At 37.0% G+C, this 16,564-nt stretch overlaps 1 protein-coding gene across 13 annotated transcripts in view; it reads left to right on the top strand.

The window, feature by feature from the left end:
- The window catches only part of Neo1 (neogenin 1), a 174,491-nt gene that overhangs the window by 136,378 nt on the left and 21,549 nt on the right, over nucleotides 1-16,564 (top strand). For 6 of the 13 annotated variants that reach the window (XM_085689146.2, XM_085689140.2, XM_085689148.2 and 3 more), the window contains 8 exons: nucleotides 828-1,022; nucleotides 5,355-5,450; nucleotides 7,915-8,138; nucleotides 8,220-8,358; nucleotides 10,329-10,436; nucleotides 11,668-11,862; nucleotides 12,475-12,507; nucleotides 15,449-15,517. In XM_085689146.2, coding sequence (XP_085545272.2) covers nucleotides 828-1,022; nucleotides 5,355-5,450; nucleotides 7,915-8,138; nucleotides 8,220-8,358; nucleotides 10,329-10,436; nucleotides 11,668-11,862; nucleotides 12,475-12,507; nucleotides 15,449-15,517 — 1,059 coding nt within the window. The remainder of the gene's footprint in view (nucleotides 1-827; nucleotides 1,023-5,354; nucleotides 5,451-7,914; nucleotides 8,139-8,219; nucleotides 8,359-10,328; nucleotides 10,437-11,667; nucleotides 11,863-12,474; nucleotides 12,508-15,448; nucleotides 15,518-16,564) is intronic. The other 7 variants (XM_085689143.2, XM_085689147.2, XM_085689141.2 and 4 more) reach the window with 3 other exon arrangements.

Below are 16,564 nucleotides of genomic sequence, written 5' to 3'. Positions count from 1 at the left end.
GAGTTTGAATTTATGCCTTGAGTAATATACGTGAAAGATGCCTTAAACTGTCACCTTTTAAAACCTCTTTTTCATCTAATCACTGAATCAGTTGTGGCTTTGTTGTAGAAGGAGCAGGCTGCATTTTGCCACCTAGCAAGCTTAACCCCTGAAATAACCACACAGAAATTGTGTTAATTAAATTACTGCCTGGCCTATTAGTTCTAGCGTCTTATTGGCTAACTCTCACATCTTGATTCAACCCATTTCTAATAATCTGTATGTCACCATGAGGTCGTGGCTTACCGAGAAAGATTCAATGTCTCTGACCTGGTGACTTCATGGCGACTCTCTCTGCCTGCCTTCTTTCTCCCAGCATTCAGTTCTCTTTTCCCCACCTATCTAAGTTCTGCCCTATCAAAAGGCCAAGGCTGTTTCTTTAATAACCAATGAAAGCAACACAAATACAAAAGGACCTCCTACACCATGGCTTCAGTGTTATTTTTTTTTCTAGATCATTGATTAGGGAAAGAAATAATTGGTGCCATTGTAATACGGTATTTGATAGACCTTTTGACAGCAGGTTTCTAATTTGTTGGTGACATACCTTTCTCATTATACCTATAGAGTTTAGGGAATTGAATGAGCAACCATTTGGGTCTTAGAAAAAAATAAAACCACTGGCTATATTTCACTGCAGCTACAGGTTCTTATTGAATTCTTGATCCAAAATGGGGAGAAATTTATTAAGGCCCACTATTTTGACAGGAACAAAACATCATTCCCCCAAGGATAGTGAAACATTTTACAGGAAAGTACATCTCATTTTTGTTTTTGCTCCTTCTCAGAATCTCGTGTTCCTGAAGTGCCTAGCTCTCTTCATGTCCGTCCACTTGTCACTAGCATCGTAGTAAGCTGGACTCCTCCAGAAAACCAGAACATTGTGGTTCGAGGTTATGCCATTGGTTATGGCATTGGCAGCCCTCATGCACAGACCATCAAAGTGGACTATAAACAGCGTTATTACACCATTGAAAACCTGGGTATGTTTGCTAAGTAAAAGAGGTAATCATGCTTGTCATTTCTTTATAATTTTCATTACGTTATAATTTTATTATTTGCAGAAAAATTGCAACACTTGTGGAAAGAATTTTTCCATATTCTCCTTAGATTCTTCACCTAACATATGCATGATTAACATTTTTCCACATTTCCTTTGTCCTTTTCTGTTTTCCTATATACACATTTCCCCTGAAGCATAAAGTCAGTTGCAGACATGACAGCTCTCACTAATCATTAGCTTTAACATGAAATGCTATTAAAATTGTTCTAAATAGCCTACTTATTGAAATAAAGACTTTAAAGTTGAGACAGAATTTTTATATTTGACACTTTTCTCACCATTGTCCTTGATGACAGAAGGAAAATGCAACTTTCTGGTTCAGGGTCCATGTTTAATTACTGTGTCTCATTAGCCTTGATTTAGAACCAGTTCTGTGTTTTGTTCTCCCTGGCCTTGGTGAAAGATGTTTAGAAATACATATATATGCAATTTATGTCCTCAGATTAGGCTTGTCTAGCATTTCCACATTACCTCTGGAATGACAGTGTTAGGTTTTTCTCAGTGCTTCATATTAGACACACAAAATGGTATCTGATGCTAATTATCACTTTTCTTTGTAATTAGTATGTGTTTCACTAAGGAGATAACTTGATTTTTGTGCAAATATCTTGTTTTCCATCCAACTCACCTACTAGTAAATATATATTTAGTTACTGGTGAATCTTAAGGTTCCAGTAGGCTCTTTTGCACAAGTTGAAAAAAAATCAATAAAAATGAAAAGGTAAGCTACAGATGTGAAGAAAATATTAGCTACTCTGACAGAGTTTTAGCCTAGAATATATAAAAATGATTACAACCTCGTAAAAAGAAAACCCAGTCAAAATGAACAGAAGGCTTGGATAGACACTATGCAAAAGAAGACATGCAAGTGGACAGAAAAGCTGTATGGGCGGTCGATAAAGAAAATCCTGGGTGGAAAAATAAGCACGTTAAAAGACGCTCAGCACTTTTAGTTGTCAGAGAATTGCAAGTATAAAATCTCAAAAAAAAAAAAACAAAAAAAAACCTCTGTACGTTCTCTAGAATTCTCACAGTTGCTGGTAAAAATACTGATAGTACAACTACTTTATACAATAGAGCTTTTTTATGAAGTTAGCCATACAACCTAGCAGCTCTACTCATAGATACTTAACCTGGAGAAATGAAAGCACATGACCACTTAAAAGCTTGAAAAGAGTGCTTTACTTATAATAGCCTCAAAGGGACAGAATTACAAATTTCTATCAACAAGTTATTAGTAAATTAATATCCTTTCATGGAAATTACTCAGTAATTAAAAGGAATTGGCTGTCAATACACATAGCAGAAATGAGTTTAAGAAACATACTGAGTAAAAAGCCAAACACAAGATAATATAGTCTATTATTGTGTTTTTATGAAATTCAGAATAGACAGAATTTATCTGCAAGTGACAAATTATGACCAGTGGTTCCATAGAAGCCTGCGTAGTGAGAATTGATGGCAAGGGCATAGCTACTTGGAAATGTCTTAATTTCTCTATTTAGGTATGAATTACATGGATATATAAATTTATCAAAACTTACTATCCATTTAAATACATTTATTTTATACTACTTATATCTCAGTTTATTTTGAAAGCAAAGAAGTCAGAATTATTAATTTCTTATAGTAGTAATTATGGACAGCAGTTGACTCTGCAAGTAAAGGTACTTGCTACCAAGCCCAACAATCTGAATTTGATTTCCGGGAACCATATAGTGGATGGAGAGTGCCAACTTTGCAAGTTATCCTCTGACATCATACACGTGCTGTAGCTTGTGCATGACCACACACTTACACATATAAATAAAATAACAATGAATTGAGTTGAGTGTGTATGATAACTTTCCAAATTGGATTGTCACTGTTAATATTTCTCTGAAAGACTTTTCTCTTAATTCATAATCTCTGCTGATTTTTTTCAAACCATTGCTTTTTTAAACACCTTTTCTAAGAACAACTTTAAGTGCCTGACAAATGAGTTACCAAATCTTTTATGTAAGAAAATAGGCAATATTTTATAAATGTAGTCAAAAACAAAATATATTTTCTGTTTTTCTTTCTAAAAAGAGACAGATCAACTAAACCCAGGAGGCTTCTCCACATGAGTAGTCTTATAAGCAATTGTTGGATAGGTAAACCAAAGCTTTTCAGTGGATAAAAATGTCCCTGTGATGGCCAGCCTCCTACTGTTTCCCTTATGAGACTTCTAAAATAAAAGTCCTGCAGTGCAGTCAGGACTTAGTCCATGACTTCCTGAAACTTTCAGTCTCATGGGAGAACCAAAGGAAAACATAGGAAACAGTAAAGTAAGTTGAAGTGAAGTGTGTTCATTCAAAGCAGGAAAACCTGAACAAGGCACATAGAACAGTCCACGAAGAAATTTAGCTGGGCTTGAAAGCTTGAATCAGAGTAGTGTTTGAAACAGAGCAGCAAGAAGGAACACAGATTATGCTAAAGAGAATAAGCAGTAGATGCTATTAGAAAAGAATTATGTATGTTGAGAAATAGGAAAAACAAAATAAGTTTGGCATAAAATAAAATGTGTTTACTAGTCTAATAGATTCATAAAATACTGAGTGAAAGAAGTCAGAGGTGAAGAAGTTCATTTAGGAATTCATCTAACTTACAATCTCTTCTGAACTTCATGTTCAATACAAGTATCTGCCCACTGATACCTGCATCTAGATGTAACCCATATTTCACCTGGCCCAAAATTTAAACTAAACTTGGTATCTTTTTGCCCAAACCTTTTTTTTTTTGATGAGTTAACAGATGATTATTGAACAACTACAGTGTTTGAGACACTGTATAGAGAGAAAGCAAAGAAAAGGACATTATACAGCTATTAGAAAGAATACATTTTAAAAATATCTGAGAGCCGGTCATTGTGGCATGCACATATAATCCTAGCAGTCAAGAAGTAGAGGCAGAAAGAGCCAGAGTTCAAGACCAGCTTCAGCTACATAGCAAGTTCAGGGCCAGCTAGGACTACATGAATCCCTGTCTCAATAACCCCAAATGATGATGATGTATTCACAGTTCTAAGGGGGAATGGGTGATACAGTTGATATAACTAAAGGGGTTACCATTGTAAAATGAACCCTTCTGACTGGATAGGTTAATGTATGTATAGGGTGAGGGTTGAAAGTGCCCTCAGAGTGGGGAATGGTGGTGACCTGGGAAGAGGAAGCTCTGAGAACAAGGAGAAAATAGTGAAGAACAGAATCAGAAAGTCTTGTTTGTTTGCCAGGAAGAAAGTTCTTTTGTTTTGTTTTGTTTGTTTTGTTTTATGAAATGGTTTCTCTGTGTAGTAGCCCTAGTTGTCCTGGAACTAGCTCCTATAGACCACACTGGCCTCAAACTCACAGAGATCCGCCTGCCTCTGCCTCCCAAGTGCTGGAATTAAAGGTGTGTGCCACCACTGTCCAGCAAGAAGGGAGGGCTTAATGACTCTAAGGTTCTATCTTGTAAATGCTGTCCAACCTGTTGCTTAATGCCACCTCTTTGAATTTAACAAGAAATTTTGAAGGATCCCCTAAAGCCATGGTTTTCAGCCTTCCTAAAACTGCAACCCTTTAATATACTTCCTCCTGTTGTGGTGACCCCCAACCATAAAATTATTTTGTTACTACTTTGTAACTGTAATTTTGCTGCTGACATTGAATCATGATGTAAATTTTGATATGCAGAATATCTGATATGCAACTCTATGGGGATTCAGACCCACAGGTTGAAAAACACTGCCCTAGAGAAATTGTTCTCTTCATCTTACAGAATTACCTACAGGCCATCAAATCCTGGGCATGTCTTGTCTCATCAAGAAGTTGGCTGCTCTGGATTAGGAGGTTCCCTGGAATGTTGGAGACATTTGGCACTCTCAGTTTATTTCCTGTTTCTCTACCTTAGCTGTTGTGGTCCGGGATAGAAGGAGTTTAATATCAAGCTACACCTGAAGGTTTCTGGTACACAAAAGCCTTGTCCCATACAATGAGCATCTTAAACCTTAGTAAATTCCTGGAGAGGAAGAATAGTCTACCTCCACTCTGAAGACTAAGTCCAAGAAACTGATGCAACCATTTTTTTTTGTCCTACATGTTCTGCTATCTCCACATCTCTTCATATCCCAAAATAACCAATCTCATTAAAAACTATAACCCTTTTACGAATTTTCCATGATTAGATAATCACTGTTGTATTTCTTAAATCCTGTAGAGAACATTAAAAAATTTTTTTGACTTCCTTCCCTCAGATCCAAGCTCTCATTATGTGATTACCCTGAAAGCATTCAACAATGTTGGCGAAGGCATCCCCCTTTATGAGAGTGCTGTGACCAGACCTCACACAGGTAGGGCATCCTTGTGAAGGAAAACTACATGGCAACTTGAAATGCAGACTTGGGATGAGTAATAAGCTGGCTTTCTTTGTACAGAATTCTGTTAGTTCCTGATTTTCTTATTTAAACTATTGTCTGTCATGTAAGCTATTCTTTGTAGATATTATGCATGTTTTTAATATGTTATAATCTAGAATATATAGTTTGAGAAAATTAACTGTAACTCATCTTTTAGACATATATGACTATAATGAATCAAAAATGAAGGGCTCTATGTATACACACACATATATTAATTAATATAGGTTACACATCATAACATATATATATATATGGTGAAGCTAACATTTGTTTATGGTTAGATATTTGAGTTGGTTAGGAAAATATTTTTTCTGTGCCCTTCATAAAGTTCATGTAAAGGGATAAAAATCAGAGGCACTACCCATTTGATCAGCTATATTTATTATAAGAGATCAGTAATCACTCTTTACATTTTAAATATCTTTGAAATGCTATAAACATAATGTAAAATTTCTGTACTGTTGTAAAACTTCTTAGATCTGAATGAGAAAATTTATTGAAGTCAGTATATTAGAGTTGTGAACTTTTTAACAATCCTTGAACTGGGAACTGTTGTGATGGCTCAGTGGTAAGGAACACTTGAGGACCTAGATTCCATTTCCAGCACCTTCATGGTGACTTACAACCATCCATAACTCCAGTTTCAGGAATCTGACTCCCTGTTCTGCCCTCTGAGAGCACGAGGCACACACATGATGCATATATATACGTGCAGGCAAAACACTCATAGACATAATTTTTATAGAGTCCTAAATACAAAAGAATTTCCTTTTATAAATGCATTTCTCTATTTGTTGATCATGACTTTGTGTCAGTATCACAAGCTGACATAAGGATGCTTTAAGTAACTGTACAGACTTGGCAGTGTTCTTGCTTACTAAAAGATAATCTTTGTCCCTTTTTTTAAAGCCTCTACTTTGTACAAACATCATTACTCCATGATTCTGGCCTGTGTGCCTACAACTTAAAAGTTCTGTTAGAAATAGTTTAGGTGTCCCAGAAAAAAAAATATTCAAAAAGTGACCTTTGCCTTCTTAAATTGAACTACAATAGAAAAGAATTTTTTTCACATAGTTTAAGAATGCAGAAATATTATAAATGTACAAAGAAATGCTTCTAAGTCATGTAATGTGGTTATTTTACACAAGAGTTGTCACATATAATATGTTCCTTAAAGTAATTATTTCTGCATATGAAGGTTCATTGTAACTAATTAGTATGTATTCTGACAGGCCTTAAAACAAAGCCTTAGACTGCCCCTCTGTTATTTTTAGTATTCATTATGCAGAAAATACACACATGAAGATGATTTTAGTGTAGCAATTTTTCATAAACAGGGGCTGTGACATTTCCAGTTTTTAGTTATATATAAAACCAGTCATGTTAACTATATGGGGAAACAACATTTAAAACCTGAACTTTTAAAATAAATTATTGTAAAATAATAAAATAATAACTTTTAATAAAATGTGTTTATTTAGAAAATCTAGCTAGGAGTTGGGAAAACCCAGAGATCCCACTGTCCTGCACTCCAGCTGTGGCCCTTTATGATTGTTTTTTTACTAACTGTTATCTCTGTTTTGCAATAGAGAGTGCATTTGCTGCATTGAACACAGCAATAGTGTGCTCTTCCTTTCCTCAAACAAGTGCTGTGATCTTTTCAGTGCTGTGCCACTTGAACCCATGATAATTATGGCATTGTAACTGATGGGGACTTGTTCTCTACCTTATTCTGACTGCTGGAGAAAATACAGCAGGCAGTGCATCTTGGTGTTAGTTTACCTTCTCTTAAGGAAGATGAGTGTTTGGATTTACTCAGCTGTGAGCCATATCTCTACTGCCTCTGCCCTCAAAATGCCAGCAAGCCTGAATTTGCTTAACCATAGACCGACATTCAGCTTTGAAAGACGAACCATCACATGTCCAGTGATGGGCACTAGTAACTCATGTCCCTTGCAGTAAACGTTACTAAAATCTGAAACAGAACATGAGCTTTTTATTGCATGTTCGGGTATTATACTCTGGATTTTAAGAACAGTTTTTATTTTCTATGACCCTTTGCCAGTAGGTAATGTTCTCAGTTAATTCAACAAAAATTCAAGCATATATATGTTAACATGATCACTCAATTATCATTTTTCAGTGTTTAGAGTACAGTTGAGAATATAGTCATGTACTAATTTGCTTAACATTTTCTACAATTCTTTTCCTAAAACAAACAGCAACAACAGAAAAACACAGAAGTATTCTGAATGAATGAGGGCTATCTATTAACTCTGGATTTTCTTTCTTTTTCTCCACTTCTCATCTTCCATTCCATTATATTCCCCACATTCCCTTTTATTTTTGTTTATGTTAAAATGCCACTTCCCTTTCTTAATTACTTTTTACCCAGACACTTCTGAAGTTGATTTATTTGTTATTAATGCTCCATACACTCCAGTGCCAGATCCCACTCCCATGATGCCACCAGTGGGAGTTCAGGCTTCCATTCTGAGTCATGACACCATAAGGATTACATGGGCGGACAACTCCCTGCCCAAACACCAGAAGATTACAGATTCCCGCTACTACACAGTCCGGTGGAAGACCAACATCCCAGCAAACACCAAGTATAAGGTACTAAACATTTGCTGTGGGTGAAAAAAGCTAATCAGTGGTGTTTTCTTGTTTTAAAGTTCTTGATTCGTACTTTTCCAGAATGCAAATGCAACAACTTTAAGCTATTTGGTTACTGGTTTAAAGCCAAATACGTTATATGAATTCTCTGTGATGGTGACCAAAGGTAGAAGATCAAGCACATGGAGTATGACAGCTCATGGAGCTACATTTGAATTAGGTATGTATAGTGTAAATCCATGTCACGTGGCATTTCTTTTCTTTGTAAACTATGAAAGCCTGTAGAAGTTCATGCTGTTGTTGTGCCACATTCTCTACCATGGGACAGCTTTTGACCACCTTTACTATGCAAAGGGACACATACTGACATCTCTGTAGAGCCCAGTGGACAGCTGCATTTGAGTTTTGTTTTCCATTTCAACTATTGTAGATTTTTGGATCACTTTGCCAGAACATTAGTAAGCAGCAGAATGGTATAATGCAAGACAGAGTAGGTTTTAGAAATTAAGAGACTTGAATTCAATCTCAGGTCAGCTTTCTTTTGACAGTGCTCACATGAGCTTGTTATCTAATCCTTCTGAATCTCAGTTTCTACCATTTTGGGTGGAATCGACCCCTTTTCTACTTTAGAAGAGTATTATAAGGTAAAATGAGGAACAGATGGAAAAGCTTGTGGGTAGATACAAGAGATTATTGTCATTAATCCTGCTTCACTGACAAATTGAAATTGAAAAAATGAATTGACCTGCCCTTGAACAAGCAGTTGCCCAGCCTTGCTTGCCCAGTCTGAACACTTTACTGGTAGACCAGGGCTTTCTTGGAAAGCAGCTCTATAAGATTTTTAACTGAACTAGCTAGCCTTTGGTATTTGTAAGTACACGTAAGGGAGAAAAGATAACTAAGCAGATTAAAGAAAGAGTATGCCGCTAGCCTTGAGATCTGTTTCTTTTGTGCTGACTCTCTTTAAGCCCCTTCTTTCACTACCTTTGGGCTTTGCTGTGATGAGTATATAAATGACCTTGGGAATCTGTATATTTTGGCCTGTTTCTGGCATAATGAAAAGCTAAACTTCCGCATTCTGTATATACTAGTCTGGGTGTTCTGCACAGTTGCTTGGAATTTCTACAGGAAAAGGGACTGAACTGGAAAGTTAGGAATACAGTAAATAAAAGGGCAAATAGTCATTAGCTTGCTTTCTTTTCTGTTTATTTTGTTTGCTTGCTTGCTTGTTGTTTTGTCTTTGCTTTGAGCCATAGTCTCACTGTGTAGCCCTAGCTATTCTCAGACTTACTGTATAGACCAAGATGACATTCAACTCACAGAGATCCTGCCTGCTTCTGCCTCAGAAATGCTAGAATTAAAGGTGTGCACCACCACATTCAGCTCCTCTATTTTAATAATATCTTTTTGTTTCCAGCTTCTTCACTAATAAGTGAGATTTTTATTTTCCCTTGGGATGCTTGTTTCACTAGGCTTTCCCATCTTATATTGGAACGCCTGTGTTTTAGGAAGTTGGTTTGAGCATTTTGCTACTCATGCCTTACATTTAAAGTTCCCAGGTATAATATAGAGAGGTCATTTTCTTGTTGGCTTTTCTGATGATGAACAGCTTTTATTTAGAGCAGTAACATCAGCAGTTGGTGGTATGCTTTCAGTGAAAGCTTAAAATGAAAAATACCAAATTGTAAATTTTTTCTTAGAGGGAATTGAGCTCTTAAAAGCCATATTTGGCTTGAAGCAAGAGAGAAAACTATTTCACACTTTAAAATGCCCTACCAGATAAGCCAAATCAAGTGAGAGGAAACAATCTGGGACCAGTTATGTAACTGCTTTCAGTTTGGTGTCCTGACTGCACATGCCTCTCTAGTTTGTAGCCTTAAGGAGATGTGATTGTACAATGCCAAACAGAAGTCTGTGCTTGAAAGCAGTGACCTTTGATTCCCTTGAGTATATATCCCTGACTCCAGCCCACAGGTCCATTCTCTATCTTCATAGTATTTGTTTTGTTTTGTTTTTTCTTTGATACTTTGTATAGTCTTCTTTTTATTAGAAATGGTTGGTTACACATAGCCTTGAGGTATTGAAAGCAGGGGTTTTGTCTTTGTCCTATACATTTACTGTGCCTTATCAATGAAAAGAGTTGGAAAAATGTGAATTATATTGAAGTGGATAGTATTTGTTGTTTTGTAGTTCCTACTTCTCCACCTAAAGATGTGACCGTTGTGAGCAAAGAAGGAAAACCTAGGACCATAATAGTGAACTGGCAGCCTCCCTCTGAAGCGAACGGCAAGATTACAGGTGAGATGCCTTAGACTGTGCACAACTCTGGGCAAGAACTGTTTGTCAGTAGAAGTGGAAGTGTGTGGCTGACTTGGTCCTTGTAGGGAGTGCAGTCTGTCCAGAGTAGCACGGAATTGAATGGCCAGCCAGTAGTTTGGCTTAACAATATCTGGTGGGGCTAGAGTGTGCGTGCAGCTTTTGTTCTGCTGCAGTGTGGCGGGTGTGTTTATTTCCCACAAAGCTGTTCACTCCCCAGGTGACTTGCTTTGAACTTGTGTGTTTAGTTCTATGGGAATTACCTAGTATGCACAAACTGTTCTACGTTAAAGCCCCCCAAACCCATTAGGCTTTTAAGCCACCAGTATCCCAAACTCTGCTGGTTCAGATTTCTGTGCTCTCACTGCTAGAACTAAAAGCTTGAATATTGTAGGCCTATAAAGGAACTGGAGATTTTTTTTTTTTCTCTTGGGCTTTGGAGAGAAAATTTCCCATAATAGAGAAGATACTGGCTGCTGTTTGGAGCCTCTGCCGTATTAGTAGTGTCCTGAAGAACCAGTTTACCCTTTGAAATATGAGGAAGATGGCCTAAAGATTGAAAAAGTTAATGTGTTTCTTAGCATTTTGTTCATGTAACTTTGTTTTTGTTTTTTGGGTTTTTTTTTTTTGGTTTTGGTTTTGGTTTTGGTTTTTTTTTGGCGGGGGGTTGTCTGTCTGTTTTGGGTTTTGAGACAGGATATCTATGTATTACCCTGGAACTCACTCTGTAGCTGTTTCACAGTGGTGGGGACTAAAGGGGTGCTCCATTGTGTTCCTATAAGATGCCCTTTTCTATAAATTCTAGGCTTTGTTTATTGTTTTTTTTTTAGCATCCTACATTGTCTCTTCTGTAAAAGAAATACCTTGACTCCTATTACTTTGTCTTTTAAAACCTTAAACAATAAATCACTTTTTTGCAGTGAATCAGGTAAGCTTCTGCCTCGTCTGTGGGGATTGAGTGCCCCCTGGTGGAAGTATCTGGCGACATGTTTCTGTGGCCTCACCTACCCCAATTTTAGAACTTTGTCAGAGGTTTTCCAGTCTGCCAAGCATTTTTCTCCTAAGAGATGACATTGGTTGGAGCTAATTGATCATGTCATACCATTCCTAGGTCTCAGAACTATATTATTTTAAATCATAGGCATTTATTGACTCCCTGATTGCAAAAAGAAAAACAAATGGGATTTCTTTTCCTGTTAATTGCTTTGGACAGGTTACATCATCTATTACAGCACAGATGTGAATGCAGAGATACATGACTGGGTCATTGAACCTGTTGTGGGAAACAGACTGACTCACCAGATTCAAGAGTTAACACTTGATACACCATACTACTTCAAAATCCAGGCCCGGAACTCCAAAGGAATGGGGCCCATGTCCGAAGCTGTCCAGTTCAGAACACCTAAAGGTAAAGCTCTCTGAGCCAAGGGTTTTAATATGCTGTCTAAAGAGTGGGGCTGCAGCATATAGAAACTGTGAGTAATGTGGGAAATGCTGGTAATGAACTTGCCAGCCTCACTGTGATGACTTCCAAAGAATTCCTCCTCTCCTACCCACTGACTGCCAAACCGGTACTCTCCCAGTCCACATAGGCAGGAACTTTGGCTCTGCATATCTGAGCAGAAGAATTGCAGTGATCTTAAAGTTTTATCTGAGAACTCAGAAGTGAATCTTTTGGTTTCCATAGAGTTATACTACATATTATTGTGACAGATGTTCTTTCAACACACACAGACTCTTAATATAAAAACGTTATATTGCAACCTTTGTAGAGAACGAGACTAGAAGGGGTTGTTTATGTAAAGCTCAAGAAAATGAATATAAAATATAAGCCAAGCAAGCTTAGATAATATAGAGTTGGGTGCTGAGTCTATGGAAATAGGGAAATCTAAATTTCTATTGTCAATTTATTTGGAAGTTTGTGGGAATTTTATTTTTTCCTTTAAAACTTCTGTCTGTCCATCTTCAAAGCTGGTGATCCTTGCTCTTGTTTCCTCTTCCCCTGTGCTTGGCCTGTCAGCGGACTCCTCTGATAAAATGCCTAATGATCAAGGTAAATGAGTAGATGGCCTCTCTCTCATTTCTCTCTTTTGTGACCTATTATGAGCTTTCTGTTTCATCTTTTCCCCATGAAAATTAGTACCATGTGTTAAATACCACACTCATACTTATTGGCCAAAGTAGAGTTGAGTCCATGTTTATATCCCTTGGGATATCTGAAAAGCTGAGGGATTCACTTAGAAGCTAAATCCACTGGTGGAAGAAAACTGGGTTGAATAGCCTCAAGGCTGGCCTTAATTGAATGTCAGGTTCTCCTTAGGTGTTAAGATGCTAATGTTATAAACAGTGATAAGCATTTGAGGCATAAAGTGATCAGTATACCAACGTTCCTTATTTGTAACATTAGAATTTTATTTCTTTAAATGAGAAGTTAATATCATATTCAGCAAATACCATATTTTCCTTCTCACATACATAAATTCTGTTAAATATGTGTTTATCTGCAACCAAGAATTTATTCGTTGTAATATGTTAATTTACAGCTCTTTCTATTTATTTTTTAAATATTAAATATGGCCATTTTTATAAAAGGATAAAATATATGGCCTGGACACTTACAGAGCATGATCCTTGATGCCGTCAGTCTTGAGGTCATCGGTCAGCACTTTTTATTGTCATTGCTCTGGTGGCATGGTAGCTGTTCTTTGTTATTTTTATCCCTGAGGATTTCCATACGGCAAAAGACTGATGAAAGTAAATTTGATCATTTCTTTCATGGTTTAAGAGTAGTAATCAGAAATACAATGTTTTTGGATCTTGGTTAATACAAGAAAGAGTCAGAACTTGAAGCATTGAGTTTTATGACTTTGGACATGTGTTTGTATTCAACAAGTCTTTTGTTGTACATGGGAGAAAACTGCAGGCATAGTTTTTAGTGAGTGTTTACAAGAATGGGATTTCACAAGTCATTACATTGCATATGCAGAGAATGTAAATGTGCTTTGCTCTCTCCCTTCACTTGGTAACTGTTACTCGACACTTAGTTGTTCCATGCCTCTGCTAGTCAAAATTCTTTACCTTTTGGTGTTTTGGGTACTAGATTCATCCTTTGAAATTCTTATTTATTCTTTAATTATTAAAGAAAATATTAGGAAATACTGGAATATAAACTAACTAATAATCTTGGCAAAGCATGTTCACTGGCAGTTTTTTGATTTTTGTTTTGTTTTATTTTCTTACATGATGCAGTGCTCTGGAAAGTTTAATTTAAATGTAGCCTGCATAATGATCATGAACATTTAAATATGAAGAACCTTAAAATATCAAGTATCTCTGCCAATTAGATTTTGCCTGAGGTAATAGCATATGAAGAACAACTGGAACTTGATGTGTAGTGTGTGTCACTTGGGAGAAATGATAGCCTCGGAAATAAGAGGATAAAGTAATAAGTATGAACAATGGAAAAGGGGTCAAGGACTAAATTAAATTAAAATATGCCCTAGAAATCCTGAAACTGTACCATAGGAATCAAGAACTTCTTTTCCTTTCTTATGTAGGTTTTTGGCTTCTGAGAACATACCAAATTATATTTAGCCTCTAGATTTATTCTATGAAATTAACTACTTACACAGCCTTAGATTTGGGTTTCTTTTGTTTCTTTTAAAATATGGTAATTTATAAGAGGAAAGAGGAATTGACATTAGTGCTAATGTTTTGCAGAAATAAATATAGTTTATACACTTCTAATCAAGCTTTATTTGTGATACTGTCTCTCGAAAGTGTTTACTAGAGCTCCATGTGCTCTGCCTCCATAAAGGGAAAGAGGATATTCTTCCCTGAATTTATTATGTTTGTAATAGTTAATATTTATTGATCATTTATTACACACCAAGTAGTATTCACAGTTTTTCATGGTCTTAATTTTCCATTTAACCTCACAGCAGTGTATTAAAGTAGATGCATTTGGTATCCCTGCTTTGACTTAAGGAAAAAGAGGCACAAATGATGAAATAACTTGCCCAACATCAAAGTACTGCTGTGTAGTGAAGCAGGTGTTCGAGGGCCATCACTTGGGCACTGTGTGCTAACAACTGGGAGGAGCAGCTTGTATTTACCATTCTTGGGGGCATCTTTTCAAGAGCTTGCTGCTACTAACTTCTGGCTAGTAACTTTGAATTGAGGAATACCTTTACTTTATGGAGGAAGGGTTTCCCCTAAGGAGTTTTGGTATAAATGTGAAGAAAGAGACTAAAAACCAAGAATAAGGATTATAAATCAAAAACCTGGTGTTTCTGCTCCTGAGGTCTGCTGCTTAGGGAGACCCCAGGCCTGAATCAGCAGCCTCACTTATTTGAACTTGGGACTGAGATCAGATGACAGTGACCTATGTAAGCAACTGAAAGGAAGGCTGGGCTTTTTCTGTTTTTTAATGCTTAAGTGAAAGAAAAGGAAAAGTGAGAATATGATTTGAACCTCTGCTTACCTTTTGCCCTTGCTTAGGTTAACTTTGTATTTAGAAGGGCAACTTCATAATATGAAGAAAAAAAAGAAAAAAAAAACAGAACAGTAATGGCACTAACCAAGCTAGATCAGCATCACCAAGTCCTTTGGAGAATACAGTTGTTTGGTACAAGCATTAGATTCACTTGCTCCCTTGGTTTCTTTTATTATGAAAAGAAACTACATCTACATGTCTGCTCTGAGCCTCACTTCCTGGACTAGAGAAATGGGGGAGTCCCCCATTTCTGAACAACAGAGTGGTAGTCTGGTCATAGCCTTGAAACAGAGACATCCGTCTTCTAAATTCCTCCTTGCACAGAAAGCTGTTTCTGTTTCCCTTGGCACACAAACTGCATTCACCCATTATTTGTGTTGTTTCATTTTGTTACAGAATAGACTGAGATGATTTGTGTTTAGAAAGCACTCACTAGCTGTGAAGTAGACTGTCATACCTACATGTTGACTTGTTATTGACATGATTTCTTCTGCTTCAGCCTTAGGATCGGCAGGAAAAGGAAGCCGACTGCCAGACCTAGGATCTGACTACAAACCTCCAATGAGTGGTAAAGCCTCTCTAAGACTTTTTTCAGCTTGCTATAGACAGTATGGCAGTTTTGCTTAAATTTTTCAAATGTGTTTTATAGCTTCAGTGTTGGGTTATGGAATGTTGATGTAGTATTTCATTTAGCAGATCTAGCATTGACCATTTTGCGGCAAATGTTGCTGAATTACTTCTGGAAGCCTAGTCATCATAGACTCTTGTTTCTCCATGTAGCTGACAGGAGACAAGATTGATGCCTAAACCAACCATCTGTTCCCTACTATCTCCAGAAAAGAGCTGGACTTTCAAAAATTAGCCCTCTGGTAGAATTAACCATTACCCGTCAAAAGTCAGAGAACTGCTTCAGAATCTCAACATCTCCTTTACTTGTTTTTAGTTTGTGAACTTTGGGGGGAGGGGATTCTACTTTTCTACCATTTTGCAAGCTAGTACCCTCAGTTGAGTAACACTTCCTTCTTGGTGCTGTAGACATGGTTGAGAGCAGAGGACCTGGGTTCATTTCTCAGCACACACGTGGTAGCTCACAACTGTCTGTAACTCTAGTACAAAGGGATCTGACATCCTCTTCTGGCCTCCTTGGGCCCTGTGTGAATGTGGTGTACAGACACATGCAGGCAAAACACCTGTACACATTAAATAAAAATAAATAATTTTGTTTCTTAAAAGGCCACTTCCCTCTTCACAGAATATTACTCAGCATTTCTGAGTTACTTTCACACTTAAACTTGCCACTGCTCCTGCACTCTGGGAATTAAGGAGAACAGACTGCATTATTCCCAGTTGATAATAGTAAGAAAATCAGTGGAAAAGTGGTGTGTCTCAGGCCACCCGCTAATTCTGGAATAAAACCAAAATTCAGACCTCTGTCTTCTGATTGTGCTTTTTTCACTGTCACATGCAGCCTAAAATGCCAACTATAAGAGTCCAGGTGGCAAAATGTCCAAACAGTAGTCACTAGAATTGGTTTTCACTGTCTCATCATCTCTTCATCATAAACATGGGAGTACAGTGAATAACTTTGTACATTCCAGCTGTCTGTCTAATGCCC

The sequence above is a fragment of the Myodes glareolus genome, chromosome 4 (assembly GCF_982192425.1).
Source record: "Myodes glareolus chromosome 4, mMyoGla1.1, whole genome shotgun sequence".
Taxonomy (NCBI): domain Eukaryota; kingdom Metazoa; phylum Chordata; class Mammalia; order Rodentia; family Cricetidae; genus Myodes; species Myodes glareolus.
The sequence above is the reverse complement of the archived record's forward strand: the minus strand, read 5'-3'. Positions and strand labels throughout refer to the sequence as shown.